Source organism: Paroedura picta, chromosome 11 (genome assembly GCF_049243985.1).
Source record: "Paroedura picta isolate Pp20150507F chromosome 11, Ppicta_v3.0, whole genome shotgun sequence".
NCBI lineage: Eukaryota > Metazoa > Chordata > Lepidosauria > Squamata > Gekkonidae > Paroedura > Paroedura picta.
In genome coordinates this window covers 44,996,055-45,017,177 of record NC_135379.1, presented here as the reverse complement: position 1 = coordinate 45,017,177, position 21,123 = coordinate 44,996,055, and the positions used below count along the sequence as shown (strand labels likewise).

Below are 21,123 nucleotides of genomic sequence, written 5' to 3'. Positions count from 1 at the left end.
TTATTATTTTTTCTAAGCAGAGTACGTACAACCTCAAGAGGCTCAAGGAGTGCTCTGCCTAAATGTCCTGCATGTGTACACATGTAAAAGTCTACCTGGAGAAGTCTACCTATGCTACGTTCTGTGCTTGTCCCCAGTGTGTGTGTGTGTGTTCGCTAACTGTCTCTGTTTTCATTTAGGGCGGCAGGACACAGTGTGTGCAAGAAGTGTGCCCTGTTCTTTCGTGTCCCCAACACCTCAGTCACACTCCTGCAGGACAGTGTTGCCCCAAATGTTTAGGTGAGTGGTATATTGCAGGTGCTCTCATTTGCATATCCATCCACATGACGGTTTTCATGAGCTTTTTCACATTCTGCTTGGACTGGATCCTACAGTCAATTCCCCTGCTTTTTGCGGGTTATTGATTGACTGCTTGATTGCATTCACCATCTCTGGGGAGACCCATTTTGAAAGGCAATTGGGGAAGTCAGGAAATCCTGTTCTATAGATGGGAATCCTAGATGCATATAGATGGGAATACCATCTATAGGTGAATATTTAACCATAGGATCCATGCCCATATCTGCTGCAATGTTGGACATATATATTTGGTTTTATGCAAATAGTCCATTTATTTTTTAAAAATAAGCACATGTACACTGAAACTAGTTCTGAGAAACTGATTCTCTATGTGCCCTTGTTGTCCCCCAAACAGGAATGGTGCAATAGTCTTCTGCCATTTTATCATTTGGCATTTTTATTGGTGGTGATTCTTGAGAAGGTACCCCTTACATTTAAAAACCTGGGCAATGTTCCAGAGCAGGGGTAGTCAAGCTGCGGCCCTCCAGATGTCCATGGACTACAATTCCCAGGAGCCCCTGCCAGCATTTGCTGGCAGGGGCTCCTGGGAATTGTAGTCCATGGACATCTGGAGGGCCGCAGCTTGACTACCCCTGTTTCAGAGGATGAGACCATCACAATGTCTGTAGTGATGTACTGTGAGCACAGGAGAACAACTCTGGGCACCCAGTAGGAAGGACCACCGCTCAAGCAACCAGGTTTCTCTGTTTTCCTACTGGGCTAGCTTATGGGGTCTCCACCAGCATCAGTTTGAAGGCACAGCTTTTAGAGGTTTGAGATAACTTGATATCTTCTAAGTTACTCCTCCCCACAGGAATGGAAAAAATCTTCCCAGCTTCATTTTAAAAGTAGACATGCATTGAATTGCAAAAGAACCAGATGTACTTTGGGAACTTAAAAACAAAACAAAACGTTGGCTTGCAAGTTCTTCTAAAGCCATGAGGTAAAATATATATCTGAAAGCTGGAAGCTGATTGATTAGTGAGGTCTGCTAAGAAAATGAGGGAACCGCTCTGAACATTCCATATGATGTTTAGCTTTAGGAAGCCTGATTGGCCAAGGGATTCTAACAATATTTTAAGAAGAACAAAGCCAGATGCCGTTCCAGAACACGCACCCTGGGATCCCTGGCAGCATTGCACAACCCAAAAGTTGTGCTTCCTCATAATCTCTTGTGATATTACAGGAGGTCCCGGGGCTCATTGCATGAATTGTGCAGTACATCTGCCTGGGGTGGCAAAATGCCTTGGGCAGATGGCATGCCCTGTTTCTAGATTTATCTACATCCTAAATGAGAGTTGGAATGATATAACTGCCCTTTGGGACCGCAGGAAATAGATAACTCATCTATCGTTTCCAGCCGTGCCAGACCAATATAATACGCTTTCATGCAACGCGTAGCAATGCAAAGGATGTGTTGTCCCATTTGGGATTTCTGAACATCTTGAACCAATTTTCCTAGGACAGTCTTGGCGTTGGCTGGGCTTTTTCATATCCTGCAAGACTTGGTTGGCATGCCATAAAAGTTGTACTGAATTATCTCCTGGGCTGGTGGACATCAACACTTAGCGATTACCGCTTTCTAACTCAAAACATTACATCAAGGAGATTGCTTTTCAGGAAGTCCTGAGCTGTTTTTTAAAAGATGTGTGCTTGTAAGGATTCATTTTATCGTGCAGGTGGGGGACTGTTCAGACGGAGGTTCAATATACAGTAGATGAGATTTTTTAGAGGCTCAGTGGAGCTGAACCAGAGTGCCAAAACTATTGTAGACAAGGCACCCTTTTAATCCTAGATGCATAGGCACAGCTTGGTGGAGTGGGTAGAGTGTGGACTTCTAATCTGGTGAGTCAGGTTTGATTCCCCGCTCCCCCACATGCAGCCAGCTGGGTGACCTTCGGCTCGCCACAGCACTAATAAAGCTGTTCTGACCGAGCAGTGATATCAGGGCTCTCTCAGCCTCACCCACCTCACAGGGTGCCTGTTGTGGGGAGAGGAAATGGAAGGGGATTGTAAGCCACTTTGAGACTCCTTTGGGTAGGGAAAAGCAACATGGAATAATTCTTCTTCTTCTTCTTCTTCTTCTTCTTCTTCTTCTTCTTCTTCTTCTTCTTCTTCTTCTTCTTCTTCTTCTTCTTCTTCTTCTTCTTCTATTTCCTCATATGTATAACTCCTGTTGTACACAGTGGTTGTGATGCTCCATGGCCAAAATTCCTCTTCATATGCAAGGTGGACTGCATGTTCACCTTAACACTGGGGAAAACTAGGGGTGTTTCCACACAAGGACCAATGTTGCCAATTGGTTCCACAAAGCGGAAACGCTATTTTAAATAGTGGAATCTCAGCGTTACGCATACCTGCATTTGTAGTGGAATCCAGTAGCGTTTCATTTGTTCCCCATAGGTTTCCGGTCTCGCAAGAATCTCTAGAAAGGAAGTGATTTTTTTCTGTGCTTGGTCCCGCCCCTGGCCATCAATCAAATGAACAGCCAATAGGCGGTTGTTATCATGCTCCAGAAAAGCCCCTTTCCCTTTAAGCACAGGTTTAAAAAAAAAAAACCACGTTGCAACGAATATGCATTGATTCGTTGCAATGGAGAGACCCATCTAATTGGCATGTGAGCTGGCAATTCATTGTTACCATGCTCCCCCGAGTGAACCCCCCCCCCCGCACGGGCGTGATTTTCGGCCGAAAATAAAAGGAACTTGCAAATGGGGCTGTGTTGTGCTTGGGGATTTAGGGGAGATTTAAAGCACTTCTGTGGAGGGACTGTAGCCGGAGGAGCCTCACTGGGTGAATCAAGCCTCACTGGTTCGTTGATTTCCCCGCTCGCTCCGAGGAAAAAAAAATGGCGATCGCTTCGCCAGAAGTTCAGAAGAGAGAGCCAGGGGGATGGACTTTGTGGGAACCGCAACAATGAGAATGCACAGATCTTTTTCGCTAGTGTTGCAGATTGTTCGCAAGAGTGTAGCGCTTTTCGGAGGGTGAATCCACTTTTCCCGATTTCCCTAGAAGCGCTACAACGAATCACTTTTCGCGGAACTGTTGCAGGAGTGTTGCAGATTGTGTGCGATGTCTTGCGGAACTGCAAATTAGTAGCGTTTACAATATGAAAGCCTTCTGCTACATTAAATTCATGCGGAATGGCCCTGGATCTGTAACTACTTTGCACATCCATGTATCTGAGAAGGAGAAAGTTTCTGCTCTCAAGAAGTACTGAATGTTCTTCGTGTGTTCTCTGGGATTTAAGACATGTACCATGCCAATGGACTTGTAAGGTTGTGACCCTGTTTAGGAAGCCTGAGGAATGTTTCGGGGGTTTCTCAACAGTAAAAAAGTTGAGAAAGGCTGGATTGAAGGGATGTTACTGATTGAGCTGCAGCAGCAAGTGGGATTTAAGAGACTATGAAACTAAGGCAAAGTTCTGCTTGAAAAGCTCAGAGGCACATTTTAAATCAGGTACAGACCATTGCTCAAAGACAGAACAAATTCTGTGCATGTATTTAGCCCAAATTAAATCCCTACCGACTTCACAGGAAATAAAATCTCTGCTGCCCAAGACCTTGGGGTGTTCCCATTTAACACAGAAAGGCATATTAAAGGTGATCGCATGCTTGGCATGCATGCAGTTGGTCCCTGGTTCAGCCCCCCGTATCCTGTTTTATAAAAGATCTCAGGGAGCAGGAGACGAGGCAGCCTGGGGCTAGATAGACCACTCATTGGACTGACAGATCGTACGATCATAGTGTGTTTCAGAATTTCCCTGCTGCACAATGTGCTCTCTCTCTCTCTCTCTCTCTCTCTTTTTAAAAGATACATTAAAAATAGATCCAAGCAAAATTATATATCCTATAATAAGTTGCAGATGAGTCTTTTTGTTGATGATCCAGCTCCCTTTCAGCCATATTAAGTGTTTCTGTGATCCTTAAAATCAGAGTCCAGTGGCACCTTTAAGACCCACAAAGATTTATTCAAGGCATGAGCTTTCGAATGCAAGCACTCAAGAGTGCTTGCACTCGAAAGCTCACGCCTTGAATAAATCTTTGCGGGTCTTAAAGGTGCTACTCTTGAGTGCTTGCACTCGAAAGCTCACGCCTTGAATAAATCTTTGCGGGTCTTAAAGGTGCTACTCTTGAGTGCTTGCACTCGAAAGCTCACACCTTGAATAAATCTTTGTGGGTCTTAAAGGTGCTACTCTTGAGTTCTTGCACTCGAAAGCTCACGCCTTGAATAAATCTTTGTGGGTCTTAAAGGTGCTACTCTTGAGTGCTTGCACTCGAAAGCTCACACCTTGAATAAATCTTTGTGGGTCTTAAAGGTGCTACTCTTGAGTTCTTGCACTCAAAAGCTCACGCCTTGAATAAATCTTTGTGGGTCTTAAAGGTGCTACTCTTGAGTGCTTGCACTCGAAAGCTCACACCTTGAATAAATCTTTGTGGGTCTTAAAGGTGCTACTCTTGAGTTCTTGCACTCAAAAGCTCACGCCTTGAATAAATCTTTGTGGGTCTTAAAGGTGCTACTCTTGAGTGCTTGCACTCGAAAGCTCACACCTTGAATAAATCTTTGTGGGTCTTAAAGGTGCTACTCTTGAGTTCTTGCACTCGAAAGCTCACGCCTTGAATAAATCTTTGTGGGTCTTAAAGGTGCTACTCTTGAGTGCTTGCACTCGAAAGCTCACACCTTGAATAAATCTTTGTGGGTCTTAAAGGTGCTACTCTTGAGTTCTTGCACTCAAAAGCTCACGCCTTGAATAAATCTTTGTGGGTCTTAAAGGTGCTACTCTTGAGTGCTTGCACTCAAAAGCTCACGCCTTGAATGAATCTTTGTTGGTCTTAAAAATGCTACTGGACTCTGATTTCATTGTGCTACTTCAGACCAACACAGCTACTCATTTGAATCTGTGATCCTTGTTTTTCTGCAGGTCAGAGGAAAGTGTTTGATCTCCCATTTGGAAGCTGCCTCTTCCACAGCGACGTTTATGACAATGGGGCGTCGTTTGCGCATGACATCTGCAGCACATGCACCTGCCTGGTGAGTATCACTTGGGTGTGCTCCTTATGGGGTCGCACTGACCTGTTCTTATGGTTTAGGAGGCTGGAATCCCTGCTTACAGCCATCTGCAGTTCTACCTAGCAGGAAGAGGAAAAGGCAGGCAGGGTTCACAGCTAGATTCTCGGACTGGGCTGAGGTTCATAGCCCTGGCCCTTGTGGATGGGGCAGCTCCCTATGCGTACAACCTCCATGATTAGGGTTGCCAACCACAAGTTCAGAAACACCTGGAGATTTGGGGTTGGAGACTGGGGAGGGAACTCAAAGGGGTGATGATGCCATGCCGTCCACCTTCCAATGCTGCCATTTTCTTCAGGACGAGTGGGAAAATGTGTTTGATAAATTAATAATAAACAAGCAGTAGTCATTTCAGGCAGTCTCCAGCCCCCACCTGGAGGTTGGCAAGCCTGTCCATGATTCTTATCGCTGTGACACCGCCATTTCTCAGCACTACTGAAAGGCCTGGATTTGGCATATGCTCCTTAACGCAGGCCTGTAAAGCTGAAGATCTGATCATGCTTAAGGTGCCAACCAGGCCGTATGGTCCTTGATCAGCCCTTGGTGGTTTTGTTCTCTGACATGGGCACTGGAAAAACAAACATGAAGGGCTATTGAAAGCCATCATAGTGTCAGACTCTGATCGAGAGAACCAGGCTTGATTCCCTCATCCTCTCCATGCAGTCAACTGGGTGACCTTGGGCTAGTCACATTTCTCTTAGGGCAGTTTTCTTAGAACTTTCTCAGCCTCACCTACTTCGCAGGGTGTCTGTTTTCAGGAGAGGAAGGGAAAGATGCTTGTAAGCCACTTTGGGACTCCTTTGAGTAGTGAAAGTGGAGTATAAAAACCAACTTCTCTCCTCTTCCTCTTCCTCTTCCTCTTCCTTGTCTTGTTCTTGTTCTTGTTCTTGTTCTTGTTCTTGCTCTTGCTCTTGCTCTTGTTCTTGTTCTTGCTCTTGCTCTTGCTCTTGTTCTTCTTGTTCTTCTTGTTCTTCTTGTTCTTCTTGTTCTTCTTGTTCTTCTTGTTCTTCTTCTTGTTGTTGTTGTTGTTGTTGTTGTTGTTGTTGTTGTTGTTGTTGTTGTTCTTCTTCTTCTTCTTCTTCTTCTTCTTCTTCTTCTTCGCACTTGATAGAGTTGCATCCAGTATGGTGAGTCAGAAAGTGTGCAGGCCTGCTTTCAGCTACAACTCAGGAAGGCAACAGGAGGCAGTGGCAGAATGATCAGGGACATATTTGTGCTTTTATGAAGGTGCATCTCTGGTCCCCGAAAGAAGGAGTTAAAAAGAAAATCCAGTTCAGGTCTCAGGATTCAGTTTAGCACTCAAGGCTACTTTGGGGTCGCAATTATCTGAAACACAAGTGCCAGCACCACACAGAAGTGATTAAGAAGGGCCGTTCCAAAGTGAGTGTGTCTGCAAAGAAAATATATGCTTGCAGGGTGTGGCTTTAAGGGCAAGTTTTATTTATTTTAAAAGATTTCCAGCCCTCCAGCTCTCTGCTGAAAAGGCTCTCGAGGCAGCTCTCAAATTGAATTTTTAAAAAATGTAACAACCATCAGGCATCAAAAAGCCATTGATTGAACGATTGGGGACCTCGACCCACCCACTTGTCCATAAAGCTCGAGGCAATTTATGGCAGAATGGGGGAAGATCTCAGGCTTGCTCTGCAAAGCACAGCACACTTTAAAGCACAAACGCTTCCATACATTCACCAGGAAACGATTGTCTCCCAAACCTTCAGCCCAAGGTCCTTTGGAAGAAAACAGCGGAGCAGACTTTCCAGAAGGCCAGAAGGGACTGGGACCTTGGAGGCACCATTGGGGAGCACAGAGGGGAGGAGGGGAGGAGGCATCAGCAGGGAACTCTTCTGTTATTTATAAAGTGAATTAACATAAATAACAGGACAACTACCCATAAGTATCTCATTCCACGAAGGAAAGACACCAGGGCCACATAGCAACAGAAAGTCTGACCATGACCTTGAGTGAACAGGAGCAGAGCAGGGGGCCTGCAACGAAGGGGGAGAGGCTGTGCCAAACAGGGGTACATTGTGTGTGTATGTGTGCTTGTGTAGTTTCCCCATTGTTGCAGTGTCTGCAGAGACAACAGGGGTTAACATGGCATGTTCGCTGCATTTTTCCTGCCCTAACCTGTTTCCAACCCCGCTCAGGACTTTTCCAGGATTTTTAAAATAATAATACTTTTCTAGGCCACCCTTCTGAGACCAGCTCTGAGCTGTGTACATACATAATTGGCAGTTTACATATTGATATAGCATTATAACATAATCATTTGTCTGTTAGGTTCTCTAAGTCTTCATCTCTCTCTCTCTCTCTCTCTCTCTCTCTCTCTCTCTCTCTCTCTCTCTCTCTCTCTCTCTCTCTCTCTCTCCTCCCTTCCCTTTCCTAAAAGTAAATCTCTATCTTTTTGCATTGTGAGTAAAAGCATATCTCCATAACAGATGAAGCTAAAGACTTACTTAAAAAAATAATGGAAACTGAGAATTCACATCCTTATCAATGATTCCTCTATATATTTGTGAAACGACCCTGTGGGAGGAGCCTGTCCAGGATGTCCAGCTGGCTTCACAGGGGTAGGAAATGAATGCCAAAACATAGCATATATGCTTAATAATAGGAAATTACACCTCCCAATATTATTGCATTCCTACCATCTATGAAATTTCAGGTAAATTGTTACTGTCTGACCAGTGCAGCTATGGCGTAGATTGGCAATCTCTGAGATTACCCATTAGTTGCTGTTTAGGAAGGAGGAGGGGCTCACTGTTCTAATTTGTGGATTCTGTTTTTTTTCTTCCTTCTTTGAAGGATTCCACTGTGGTGTGCAAGAAGAACTGCTCGCCTCCTGGAGAGTGCCTGAAATCCAAAGACCAATGCTGCACGGAGTGTGTCCTGTTCACACCTCTTGAGGAAAGAAATGTGTGCAAGTTTGGTAACAAGGTCTTCCGGGTAAATGCCCTTAAAACTGCCTCTTTAGTAAACTAGCAACACTGGGGATTATCAGCAGGTGGTTGTAAATACGGAGCTGTTTTTTGTTTTTTGTTGATTTTTTGTGTGGACAAAAAAAACAGCTCATTCTACAGTCCTGAGCAGACTCAGCCCTTCTCCCCAGGGAGACAGCTGAGCTGCTGCCCCACATAATGACGTGCTTTATATCTGTGCGATTCACTTTCCCGTGCAAATCCTAATGGCCGTGGAAAAGATATTTCTCTCTAGCTCGCAGACATCAGTGCTTTCCCCTGACTAAGCCAATGGCAGCTTTATTTGCTGTTCTGGATGCAGTTCAGCCCATAGCTATAAGTACAGACAGTACTTCGTGGACCGGGGAGCCGTCTGTGCAGTAATACTCTGCTCCTGCCCTCCTCCCACTCAGGGTCATTGGGGATTCCCTGCAAAACACTTCCCATACTGTTGGGCGCCTGTTTGTTTTTTCAAGTGGTGCAGGGCTAATCCTACTCCCCCTTCCCTCCCGCAACACTAATTTTCTTCTGGAACTGATATCTGTCGCTGTTTGGACCATCTGTATTTCAAGAGGCCCTTGGATCAGATGGAAAGTGAAATCCCTTGTGCATGCAGGCTTTCCTCGGCCAATGCTTCTTTTCATTCATTTGCATTCCCCCCCCCCCCCCCCGTTGCACAAAGATGCAATTTATAGAGGTCTTGGATATCCTGTTTACAAGTCATTGAAAGGAATACGTTTCGTTCAGGCCGCGTTCACACGCGGAAAATGGGTGAAGCACCCAGTCGATTGTCTTTTCTTATATATAAGCTAAAAATACATTGCCTTCCCGCATGAGTTAGGTTGCACAACATTGGTTAGGATCTTCTTTAGGTCTGTGCCAATGGGGATTGGCATCTCTCAGTTTCCAAAAGAGTTGGCCATCTGATATGTTGGTGAGTAAGAAATAGGAACTCACAAGTTGAGCTGAACAATAAAAATAATGTAAAACTTGTTAAATATTTATTATGGTGCACAGTTAAAAACTGAATAAAAACTTCTTAAAAACTATACCTAACTAACAGCACATAGAACCAAGGACCAAACGCGTTTCGACCCTTCCGGGTCTTCCTCAGTGGTCAAGATTATAATAATACACTCTCTATATAAATATACCTATATAGAACTCTCTATAATGTATAGCTGAATGGTTCAGTGGGATCTGTAATGTATAAATTTTATCCTTTTTGGAGACCAATTCCTATGTTATGTCCCTAAAGTCACCACTCTTCGCTATCATTAAGTTCTGTACTCAGAGTGTAATCTCATGCGCGTCAAAGCTTTTTCTGACGCACATGAGATTACACTCTCATTAACTCCTCCCCAACAGCCCTTACTCCTTTATTTAATCCGCTCCGCAGGAGAGGATTAAAGATTATTGTTATTGTTATTGTTATTGTTATTGTTATTGTTATTGTTATTGTTATTGTTATTGTTATTGTTATTGTTATTATTCAAGAAGAACAGTGTAGAATATTTTGTCGTGTAGAAAATTGGCTTTTGGGAGTTTGTTCAGTGTGCTGCCACAAACAACAAAAACATGAAAGGCTGGTTTTATTTGTTTTGTTTTAGGGAAAGATAAGACTGTCCTTACAGACTGGGAACAAATATGCAGTTTGGTAAAATATATATAAAAAGAATTGCATCCCTCTCATCTCCATTGTCCTTCAGCTCACAGGGTCCCCCAGTGCCGCCTGTTTTTCTGTGGCATTTCTCACTGCCCCCACATCCACTCGCATTCCGATCCATCAAAAGCTTCCATATGTCGGCTATAAAAGGAGCAGCTCTGGACCATCCGTGGATGAAATGGGAAATACTTTAGGAACCACATTTGGCACATGTGCTCAATCTGTGAGGAAGAGAGCTGGGGCGTTTCCGAAGCAACGTTTAGGAGTCATGGAACCACTAAAGGGAGGGGTAACAGGAGTTACAATAAGATGTTTTCTGTACCTGCTTGAATTTGGGGTGGGTTTTTTTGGGGGGGTCTATAAACATTTCCTGATGTTAAGCAGATTGGATGTCTGCCTTAGTGCTGTAAATAATCTCGATTTGAATTCACGATTAAGTCCCTTCCCCGAGTGAAAGGAGAAGGGATGCCACATCTGGGAATCAAGCTGCTGCATCCCGAGATGCGAATCAAATACTTTCACGTGCAGTAACTTAAACATGCCAATCACACGGCTGTATTTTAAATTAGGTCATCCCAAATTAGACTGTCGTGATGCTGGTGTTTGCAACTTGAATATTCTTTTTTTTTCCCCCCGTGAAGAAAATGCGACTAATCAGGCTGTTGATAGAACATTCTAAACGTGTCTTCAAAATGGAATGCGGCTTCTTTAGTGGGAAGGATCGGTGTGAGGGAATTTTTTTTTTCTCCTGATGAGCTCCCATCCTTAATCTGACTGGGCGGAGAGGGACACCTCACGATCTCCTCAGACTAAACAATGACATAACTCCGACTGGGAAAGTGTGGGCTCCCCCCACTCTTGTATAATAGGACGGCTAGCCTTCATCCTTCCGTCACCTCAGCTGATGGCTCCTTCATGTTCTCTCTCCTGCAGGATGGAGAGATGTGGTCCTCCCTCAACTGCACCATCTGCGCCTGTGTCCAAGGCAAAGCAGAATGTCACAAGAAGCAGTGCATTCCTGTCAGCAGCTGCCCTCATGTGAGTGTTAACACAGAGCATGTTTGCGCCCCACCGTGTATTCATTGGCTGCCTTTCTCAATCGAATCCCAGGCTGAAGGCTTTGACCACCTGGGGAATAACAGAGTCAAACAAGTCTCCAGGTTGGGAGGCAGCCTAGACCAGGGGTAGTCAAACTGCGGCCCTCCAGATGTCCATGGACTACAATTCCCAGAAGCCCCTGCCAGCATTCGCTGGCAGGGTCTCCTGGGAATTGTAGTCCATGGACATCTGGAGGGCCGCAGTTTGACTACCCCTGGCCTAGAGTATCCCAAACAGTATAGCACCATTTCCCCCACTGGCTATGGTTTCTGGTCTTGAGGCCTTCTGCTTTCCCCCCCAAATTTCTCTCTCCATTTTTCTGCATTAGTTTTCACAATCGGTTGCCCTTTCCCTCCCTGCTTGGTTCCTCAATTATCCTGTTGTGTGGTGCTACTTCATTCTAGCTTCCTTCATAAGCATCCTTTTACAAATGTTCAGAGCTTGCTAAAGGCACTTAATTAGAAATATGCCCTAGTGGTTTAGGGGAGGAATAGGGCTCATTGGCACAGAGCTAAACAGCCAATCAAGTTATTTGCCTTAATATAGCAGCAATGCTTTTTGATATTGATGTTTCAGTTCAGGCTCCATGCTAATTCCATTAACTATACTGAGAATTTTGTGCTTGAGGTGGGGAGCTCATCTTCATGACTCAGTAACTCTGTTGCTGTGCCAGCACAGTAAGGTTAAGTAAAGATGCAATCTCTACAACACCTAATACAATTTTTAGTTAGTCTAAGAAAATCCCCCATATTTCTTTGATGAATCAATTTTGTGCATTCTACAGCGTACAGGACCTTGTACGCACAATATTACCACCATGAACTATTAGGTCCCCTGAGCCATCATCAGAGGGTGGTATAAAAATTTAATAAATTAACAACAACAATGTGTCTACTGGAACCTCTGATTCTATGCAGTGTAGGTTGGATTCTCCGTATCTGTGTGAATTACTGGAGGCAGGAGCGGATCAAGGAAAGGGCCTGATTTATACCAGAAAGGGAAGACTTTAAAAGGAGCCCTGGGACCATCATGGGAGCTGTATGCTGTTTCCCTGGAAAAGTTTATGGGCTAGCAGAGAAGACAGATTCAAGTAATGCAGTGGTTCTCAACCTTCCTAATGGCGCAACCCTTTAATATAGTTCCTCATGTTGTGGTGACCCCCAACCATAAAATTATGCAAGGGTTCTTTCACAGAAATTAAACCGAAACTGACCAGTGGCGTGAAGATCCATTGTTCATGATTGTGTATAAATTGGTTGCTCACCCTACCGCAACCCCTGTGAAAGGGTCGTTCGAGCCCCAAAGGGGTCCCGACCCCCAAGTTGAGAACCACCGATGTAATGAGAGGTGCAGAAGATCTGTAGATGCCTTCAGGCCTTGTTTAGGAGAGACCTTTAGAGGCCTGGAGCTGGAGGCCTCTTGGAAGGTTGAGGTCTCTTGAAAGGCTGTTTTAGTCTGTCTTCCAAAACGTTTTGGATATCCAAGCAGATCTGCCAAACATCCAAAAGAGGGCTAGAGTAAACAAGGCCACCGGATTGTAGCCTGTGACCTTCTGCTTTCTGGGGTTCAGCGACAATTCGAGAGCTTCGGTCTAATTTTTGAGAGTTTTATTCTTGTGGATGCATTTTCAACCTCTGAATGCGAGGTGCGATTCAAATTTATTCTGGGCATGCCGTCCCATGCCTAACACAGGGAGCGTTAATTTTTTTTTTTCATTCACATCTGTTATTGTTACAAACAAATGAAAACAGAGAAGTTGCTGGTCTTAACTGCAGTGCCAAACGAAGCACAAAACAAGAGCAGCTGTTTGTATTGCACAACTGAACCCCACCACCACCACCACCACCACCACCACCAATGATGACGACGAAGACAATAACAGAAATCCTGATTAGCTTAGATGGAGGGGTAAAAAAAAGAGGACAGCCCCTCCCTGGATATAAAACACGCATGAAAAGAAATCAGGGTAAAGATCCTGCAAAATGCCCAGGTTTTCAGAAGTAGCCTGCTCATAAATATTCATGGACAAAAATGGACTTGCCTCTTGAGCCAGCTCCTAAGGGAGCTCTCAGTGCTAACGAACTCTAGCAGCACATGTTAATAACAATGGACTTCCTTATTCCACAAGACAAAAACAGGTTCCTGTTCCAGCATGGCGGCTCAAGTAACCAGGCTTAGCAGGTTGGCTTGCGAAGCCTAATTTTGCTTGAATTCCTGCCATTTCCAGTTTGGATGATGGCTGCAGCTCAATCCCTGAAGTAAGATAATCCAGCACAATTAGCAAACAGTCCGCTGTATGTCTCCCATCCATGCTGGAGAACTGTGCCCAGTTAAGATGCGGTATTTGGGGTGGGTGGGGGGTGGTAGGGCTCCTGTGGACTTCCATACTCCCATTAAAGGGACATGAAAGTGATTTATTACAGCAAATGTTTTATATCAAAAGAAAGCAACTTTGGGGGGTTTGCTGGTAGCTCAGAGAAAAATATAGGCTCGTCAGAGCACTGGATTGTGAGTCAGAACGCACGACTTTCCAATTGTCCTGCTAGGCAGAACATTTTCTCGGCTAGGCCTTGAAGAACTGCTGCCAGTCAGAACAAGTAATACTGAACTGGAATGGTCTGACTCAGTCTGGCACTGGCTGTATGCCTAGTTCAAGAGTGTCCAGGGCGCCCCAAGCCTCAGAAAGTAGTTGTCATCCTTGTCATAAAGGGAACCAGCTGTTTTTAGATGGGGTTAACTGCCCAGGGGTGGTTGCTTGAATTTCTCCATAAGCATCAGTCATCCGGCATTGGCCCTCTGAAATCAACCTCCAAATCTGACTCTTAGGCCAGGTTCCCAAGAACAGTGCAACCAGTTCAGTGCGCCTGGGCTGGTGTCGCCCACTTGGGTTTTGTGCTCATCTTTAGAAGCTGAAGGGAATTTTCAAAAGCAGTTTGTGAGACGGCACCGGAGAATGCTGATGAAAGCAAAGAAGTAAACATCAAATCCCAATGGGTGCACCCGAACCCTCAGGCTCACCTTAAAGTAGCTCTTTGAATCGCTGCCAGAGCCTCTAATTTGAGTGCAATTAATTGAAGCTGGTTTTTAACAGGGATTCGTGGAGGATTCCAAAAAAACAAACGCCACATGTTTCGCAGAGTTGTTGACCACTGCTGTTCATGCCAGAACTTGTAAGAAAACTTTTTGGCCTCAGCAGCATATTAAATGAAGACCTGAACCTTGAAATGGAGGTATAATGGACCGATTAAATTGCCATTTGACTGTCTACTGAGCCAGGAGCACTGGAAAATTTCTTCTGTCCTAAAGTGTGTGCTGAAGCCACAATTATTGCAGTTCTCTGTTTACTCTAAGGTGACTTCCTGAAGCAGCTTGGCTCTTTTCCGTTGCCAATTAAGTGTAAAGCACCATTTTTTAAAAAGTCAGTTTAGGCAAATTGGATGGGGCTTGGCTTTGGACCATTTCTGCAGCTGCCTTATTCATGCACATAGTTGGTCCAACCCATTTAACCCTTCCTGATGTCTGGTGTGAGGATCTGAATAGTATTCTTGCTGGCAGGCTAATTGGTGTCATGTTCAGTATTGTTTATATTATTATTCAAACACGGATGTGTATTAGAAACCCAGGTAGTTTGCTCGGGTTGCCAGCTCTGTTGGGAAAAACCTGGAGATTTTTGGGTCTGAGGAGGGAGGGGCCTCAGCAGCTTACTATGCTATGGGGTCCACCCTCCAAAGCTGCCATTTTCTCCAGGGGAACTTATCTCTGTTGTGGAGATCAGCTGTAATAGTACCAAATCTCCAGGTCCCACCTGGCAGTTAGAAATTCTATAGATCAGGGGTAGTCAACCTGTGGTCCTCCAGATGTTCATGGACTACAATTCCCATTTGCTGGCAGGGGCTCATGGGAATTGTAGTCCATGAACATCTGGAGGACCACGTTGACTACCCTTGCTATAGATTACTATACATTTGTGTTATTTCTCCCTCATTTGGAAGGATAGAAAAATACTATTTAAGGTCCCCCCCCCCAAAAAAAACCAGGGAATTTCAAACGTTAAAACTGGATCTTTGATATAATTATACCACTTTAAGTCCAGGCAAAACTCTCAATCTCTTGTTCACAGACTTTTCTGCATCATTTTACTGTGGATGTATCAAACATTGTTTTGTTCATTAAGATCCCTTGGAGGAGGTCATCAAGTCAAAATGGGTTGGCGAACCCATGAACAGTCCCTCACGAAACTGGCTTCCTGTTTGTGACTTTTGAGCAGAACATGAGCCAAACTGGCAGGTGTTTGAACATCCCTGCTCCAAAATGCTCCAACCCCAACCAGTTTGGCCCACGTCCTGTTTGAAAGTCACAAACAGGAAGCCAGTTTCGTGAGGGACTGTTCGTCAGTTGGCCAACCCCTTTGCAACTTGACGGCACTTTCCACTGCCCCCGTTCGTGATAGCAGACGTTATCAACAATACTCTGCATTTGTCTGAAGAAGACTGACTGAAAGCACGGGAGAGCCACTCCCCTCACACCGTATTCTGCTCTCCAAATGACTAACCAAAAAGTGGGGCCTGTGGTGTCAGAAACAGCAGAGCAGACAGATAGGACCCCATGGTTCACCTGCAGAGCTGGGAATTTAATTTACAAAGTCACCGGAGGGTATTTCTGAATACTTTTTGTGCCTCTCCAATGAAATTGACAAATGGAACCCATGTTCGCCCTTTTGAAAGTTCTTCTACACTTGACCCGATGTGACCATTGCACTAGCATTAAAAAATTAAATGTTGTTTGCATTTATCCCAAATAGGGAAAGATCCTGAACAGAAAAGGATGCTGCCCCATCTGCACTGAAAGTGAGTAAGTTAATTCTTCACACAGCTTTTCAACTGTCTTATTTGCCCACCTCCAAAGATAGTACTAAAGGATATGCAATATGGGTAATGGAAGTAGTTGCAGAAAGGGAGGGATTGTTCATAAATGTCATCTCCATAGATGCCCCAGTGCTTTCCCTCTTCCCTGGTTCACACACAAATCACTTTCCAATGACAACATATATCAAGTTTTACGGCACAAGTCTCCAAGTCCTCAGAGACCACAACCAGTGCATTTTGCATGCATCACAAAGTAACTCGTGGGGCTTGGAGGACTCGGATAAATACCGTTATCCTGCAATTAGTTAAGGAAAGCATATAATTTTCCAATGGGATTTGTTCTATTTAAAATTCCTGGTTCTTTGTTTGCATGAAAATGATTACTAAAAGCATTCTGAATGAAAGGTAGCCCAATCCCAAATGGATTATTGTATAAAATGTGCCCTGAAAAGTGTTATCTCTTTACTGTTATGAGGATGAACCTGGTCCGAGTCTTGCTTTAGCTGTGAATTCATTCAGTGGTCTTAAGCAAGTCGATATTTTCTCAACCTCAGTTTTCCATCTTCAGTCAGGATAGTTATAATAATACCAGTATTCCTCACTGACGTAAGGATTATGGTACTAATATATGCTAAGTAATCTATCCTTATTTTAGCTGCTGTTCATGCTAGTAGAACCATCTGGCCATTGGACTGAGGATCATTCATTCATTCATTCATTCATTCATTCATTCATTCATTCCTTCATTCGGTTTATAGCCCACCACTCTCAAAAATCGGCTGGCAGCAGGTCACATACAAAAAAAGTCCATACAATAAAGTTCATTAAATCCCCCATTAAAACCCAATCAGAAAACACAAAAATCTCAACAGATGGCAAAAATCCCATGCCTCTCCTTAAAATAGGAAGGCCCTTGCAAGGGCAGCATGAGGGGAAGCAAGATGTTCGGTCCCAGATGGTCATGTACCAATACCAAGGGGGACCCATATCACCTGCTGTAGCATTAGCCCTGACCATAAACCTGGTGGAAGAGCTCCGTTTTGCAGGCCCTACAGAAAGCAGTAAGCTCTCCAAAGGCCCGCAACTCCTCTGGGAGCTCATTCCACCAGGTAGGGGCCAGGACCCAAAAGGACCTGGTCCTGGTCGAGGCTAGGCGAGCATCCCTGGGGCCAGGAACGGTCAGCAAGTTGGTCCCTGCAGAGCACAAGGCCCTGCAAGGGGCATAGGGCAGAAGATGTTCCCCCCAGGTATGTGGGTCCCAGACCATGAAGGGCCTAAAAGGTCAACACCAAGACCGTGAACATAATTCGGGCCACAACTGGCAACCAATTAGTATTCTACAGTGTCAAAACAGAAAGGCACATTAAAGAATTACTAGTTTCTGTGCCTACCCGCAAATATTGGATGCTCGCTTGCTTGTTTTATTTACGCTGGTGTATAGACTTCACCGGGAAATCTAGGTGCTGCAGCTGTTTATTTCAACATATGGCTCTTCTGACTGGCTTCATACGTGTCTTCTGATATTTGGGTGTATCCAACATGACAATATGTGCACAGCCACCATTTTGTCTGGAATGCATCTGTTTATGCAGGCATGGTGCCACTTTCAGACAAAATGGTGAGTGCCTGTCCGGGGGACTGTGGGTAGTGTGTGCTCCCAGTACATGCTGCTCAGTATCACCAGATGTCACATCTGGAAAGATCTATGATGTGGCAGTCTTGGAAGCCAGTCTGAGAAAGAGCATAGGATTTTCCTGCCACTTCTCACTTTGCTTTTCGGCATTCAGTATCCAAGTATGAAATACACATGTAGTTTATCAAACTCTGAAGCAGCCATAGGAAAGGATTGGACTTATGCATTATTAAAAAAACAAAACAAAACAGAAAGATCTGTACCAAATTCAGCACGCTTACTTCTTTAACTCTTGTTCAACCGTTTCTGCACTGGGAAATGCTGTCCTGGCTCCCGTGTGGGAGCACAGACCTAGGGTGGGTGAAGTGCACCGGGCCAAATGCTCCCCTGTATGGGAGCAAGAAGAGGTGGGGCAACCTGCCCTGGCTCAGACTCCAGCCTGCAGCCCAGCATGAAGCCTCCAGTATGGAGAGGCAGACTTATTTTGAACCCAGGCATGCATAGGAAAAAAAACCCTAAAATGTAAAGTGAACAATGGTTGCTAGGAAGGAAGAACCTTCTCTAGAATTCATGCCAAGATTTTAAAATGGTGAATGAAATGGCTGTTCTAATAATACTCATTCTCACATCCATGTGAATCTGTTTACTGCTTGAAGGTGAAGGTGTGAAAGGGCACCACCAGAAAGCATCTAGGTGATGGGCAGGGGTGGTTTAAGGACTCATGGGACCTGTAGCACCAGAGCCAGTTTAAAGATCCATGGGGCCCTAGCAGAGTACAATTGCAGTGGGAGCAGCCAGACTGGGCACAGAGGGGGGGGGGGCATAACGGAATGGAGTGTCATTCCGAATGTCCTTAAAGAGAGAAAAGGGGGGGGGGAGAGGATAGAGGCTTTGGCCCTGATCCATGGGGGGAAGTCACCGTGTGATGCCCCTAGTATGTGCTACATAAATAAACTGACTCCAGTGATGTGTTGTGATGTGAAAATCCATCCAGTCTGTGATATCTCATTCCCCTGCTGAATTCATCACTTGATGTATGAGCCATCAAGGGAAGAGCATCCTTGCATGAAACCTTTTGCACACAGCTGTTTGCAGCATCTCCCAGTCCAGTCTGTTTGGCCCTTGCAGGTGGAATCCAGCCTAGTTCATAAAGCCAAAGGCTGACACCAATCTTGTCAATGTTCCTTGGTTGCACAGCTGCTGTAGCCAGATGGTTAGCAAGCAAGCAATCCCCTCTCTCACAAAAGACAATCTTTGACAGCTAGCCCAGACACTGAAGAAACAGGCTGCAGCTAGGAGTCCATAACTCTGTCTTCTTGGATGGGAGTTTGATGTCTCCAAATATTCTTGGGGAAATGAGCGAGACCCAGGTTCATGGGTGAAGGTGTGAACGTATATTATTGGAAACCGCAGTAGTCTCCTTCCTCCAAGGAAAGCAAGTGCGAGATGTTGAGTCTCTCTGAAGCTGATTTATAAGGCAGCGTGGAGGTACAATTTAAAACCTGGGTAAAAAACGAAACGTCATGTATGAGAGATGCAGAGCAGACAGGATATGCAGGAGACAAAGTCGAGAAGGAACAGCTCATAAAAGTTCAGATAGGAAGAATTTCTTGGATACCCCCAAGGAACTAGGTCATGATGGACAGTGGCTTGGATTACAAGTGAATAATTCATTCAAAGAATACTTAGCTGTACTTTCCATCATAGTTAAACCCACAAAATATTCTTTGCTTTAAACATATTAAAAAGCAGTGAGTCGTTACAGAGGGCCACAGCAACAACGAGGGAAAGGAAGGGGAGCCTCCCCCCCACACCCCGCAGCCGCTTCCCTTTGGGCCCCAAAGCCCTCTCGCCACCTCTGGCGGTGAGAGGGCTTTGGGGGCCTTGTCACGAGCCAGGCTATTGGTCTGTCAAGGTCCACGTGATTTCCTTTGCTACATAATGGCTTTCCAGGATCTCAGGTTGAATCTGCCTGATACCTGATCCTTTTAAACTGGAGATGCTGGGGACTGAAGCGTGAATCTTCTGCGTGCCAAACAGATGCTCTGCCACTTAGCCACACCCCCATGTGACTGTGTTGTCTACATTGTGGCGTACACTGAGCTGACACATTTGCTAGGTGAAGGCTGCATCTGTCCAAAGGATCTTCTTGTCCAGTTAAATAGTCATTGTGGCACAAAGAAATTATATGGGTTTTAAAATGGGATTTACTGTATTTACAGATGCGAGACTTTTGGAGAGCGGCGGCATAGAAATCTAAAAATAATTCAAATAAAATATAGTAGAGCAACTGGGATTTTGAAAAGTGTAGAAATGCTTTGCCACCTTTACAGAATGGGGAGCACAATAAAATTCAGCTCTTCAGGGGATCAAGCTAGTTTTCAAATTAATAAATTTGCTCCTATTTGATTTAAAATCTAGCCATTTGCTTTGATACTGAAGCCTAACATTTTTGGTGAAAGGCTCTGTTGAGTTATGCATGTGTGAACAAATTATTCTCTTTTCTGTTTTTAATGTCATAATTTTTGCTCAGAAAACATCCAAATCCCTCTTGCTTGTAGCTTACATAATATTTTCCTTGGCTGCCGTAAATAAGCTACAATCCCTGCCCTGGGGTATGTTACATCTGGACACTTTGGAATTAACTTAACTGTTTGGGTGTCTTGCCACTTCCTTCCCCTGCTGCCTTTTGCACAGATTTTGTGGGTCTGAAATTCCAGTGCCTCTCACCTGCAAGATGGCCGACTTCCCCATGTGGTTATGTCTTTCTTTACAGTAGTGGCATATTAGATACCACAAGAACAGTCCAAGAATTCTTCAGAGCTCTTTCCAATGGCTAAGTAATGTTACAGTATCAGCTCTCCATGCCATGACCTTGTAAACCAAGACTGCCAAACTCAGGGACAACTCAACAGTGTGATCTACTTAGATTCTTGATTGAAGGCAGTGGATGTTGAAAGTTTAAATCCACAATGTGAGAGTGAAATGGGAGCTGTCTCATGTGCATTTGCATGTCTGAATTAACCCCTGTCATTTGGAAGATGGTGTCCATCTAGTGCTGGTTATAGGAGAAGGAAGATATTTTAAAGGGAAAAGATAATATGGGCATTCTTAAATCCTTTTAATTTCCTTCAGTGGAGTCTAATTAAGAGCTTAATTCCCGTGAATTTAAAGTATTTCACTTTGGCTGGATTGCCTTGATAGTCATAATGCAGTCTAGTTTCACCTGCTATTTTAAGATCCAAGAGCTTGGTGAATTGAAGCTATGAGGGGATTTGAATTTAGGTGTCTCCAATCCACTCCAGCATGGAAACCTCTATTCCGCAATAGCAACATATGCTTACAATGTAAGCAAGAGTTGTGAATTCTCAAAATACCTGCGTATGTACGCCTAGGAGTCCTGATTGGGCTGTGATTCTCTGGCACAAGTATTTAAGAAGATGCCAGTTGGATAGATATTTTTCATTACAGTGGACACTGTGTTGAATTTGAGCCAGG

The 21,123-nt window shown here is 44.5% G+C and overlaps 1 protein-coding gene across 1 annotated transcript in view; it reads left to right on the top strand.

Annotated features, from left to right (window-relative positions):
- The window catches only part of BMPER (BMP binding endothelial regulator), a 216,185-nt gene that overhangs the window by 118,656 nt on the left and 76,406 nt on the right, over nt 1-21,123 (top strand). The window contains exons 7-11 of the mRNA XM_077302588.1: nt 180-279; nt 5,261-5,370; nt 8,212-8,352; nt 10,963-11,067; nt 15,929-15,974. Coding sequence (XP_077158703.1) covers nt 180-279; nt 5,261-5,370; nt 8,212-8,352; nt 10,963-11,067; nt 15,929-15,974 — 502 coding nt within the window. The remainder of the gene's footprint in view (nt 1-179; nt 280-5,260; nt 5,371-8,211; nt 8,353-10,962; nt 11,068-15,928; nt 15,975-21,123) is intronic.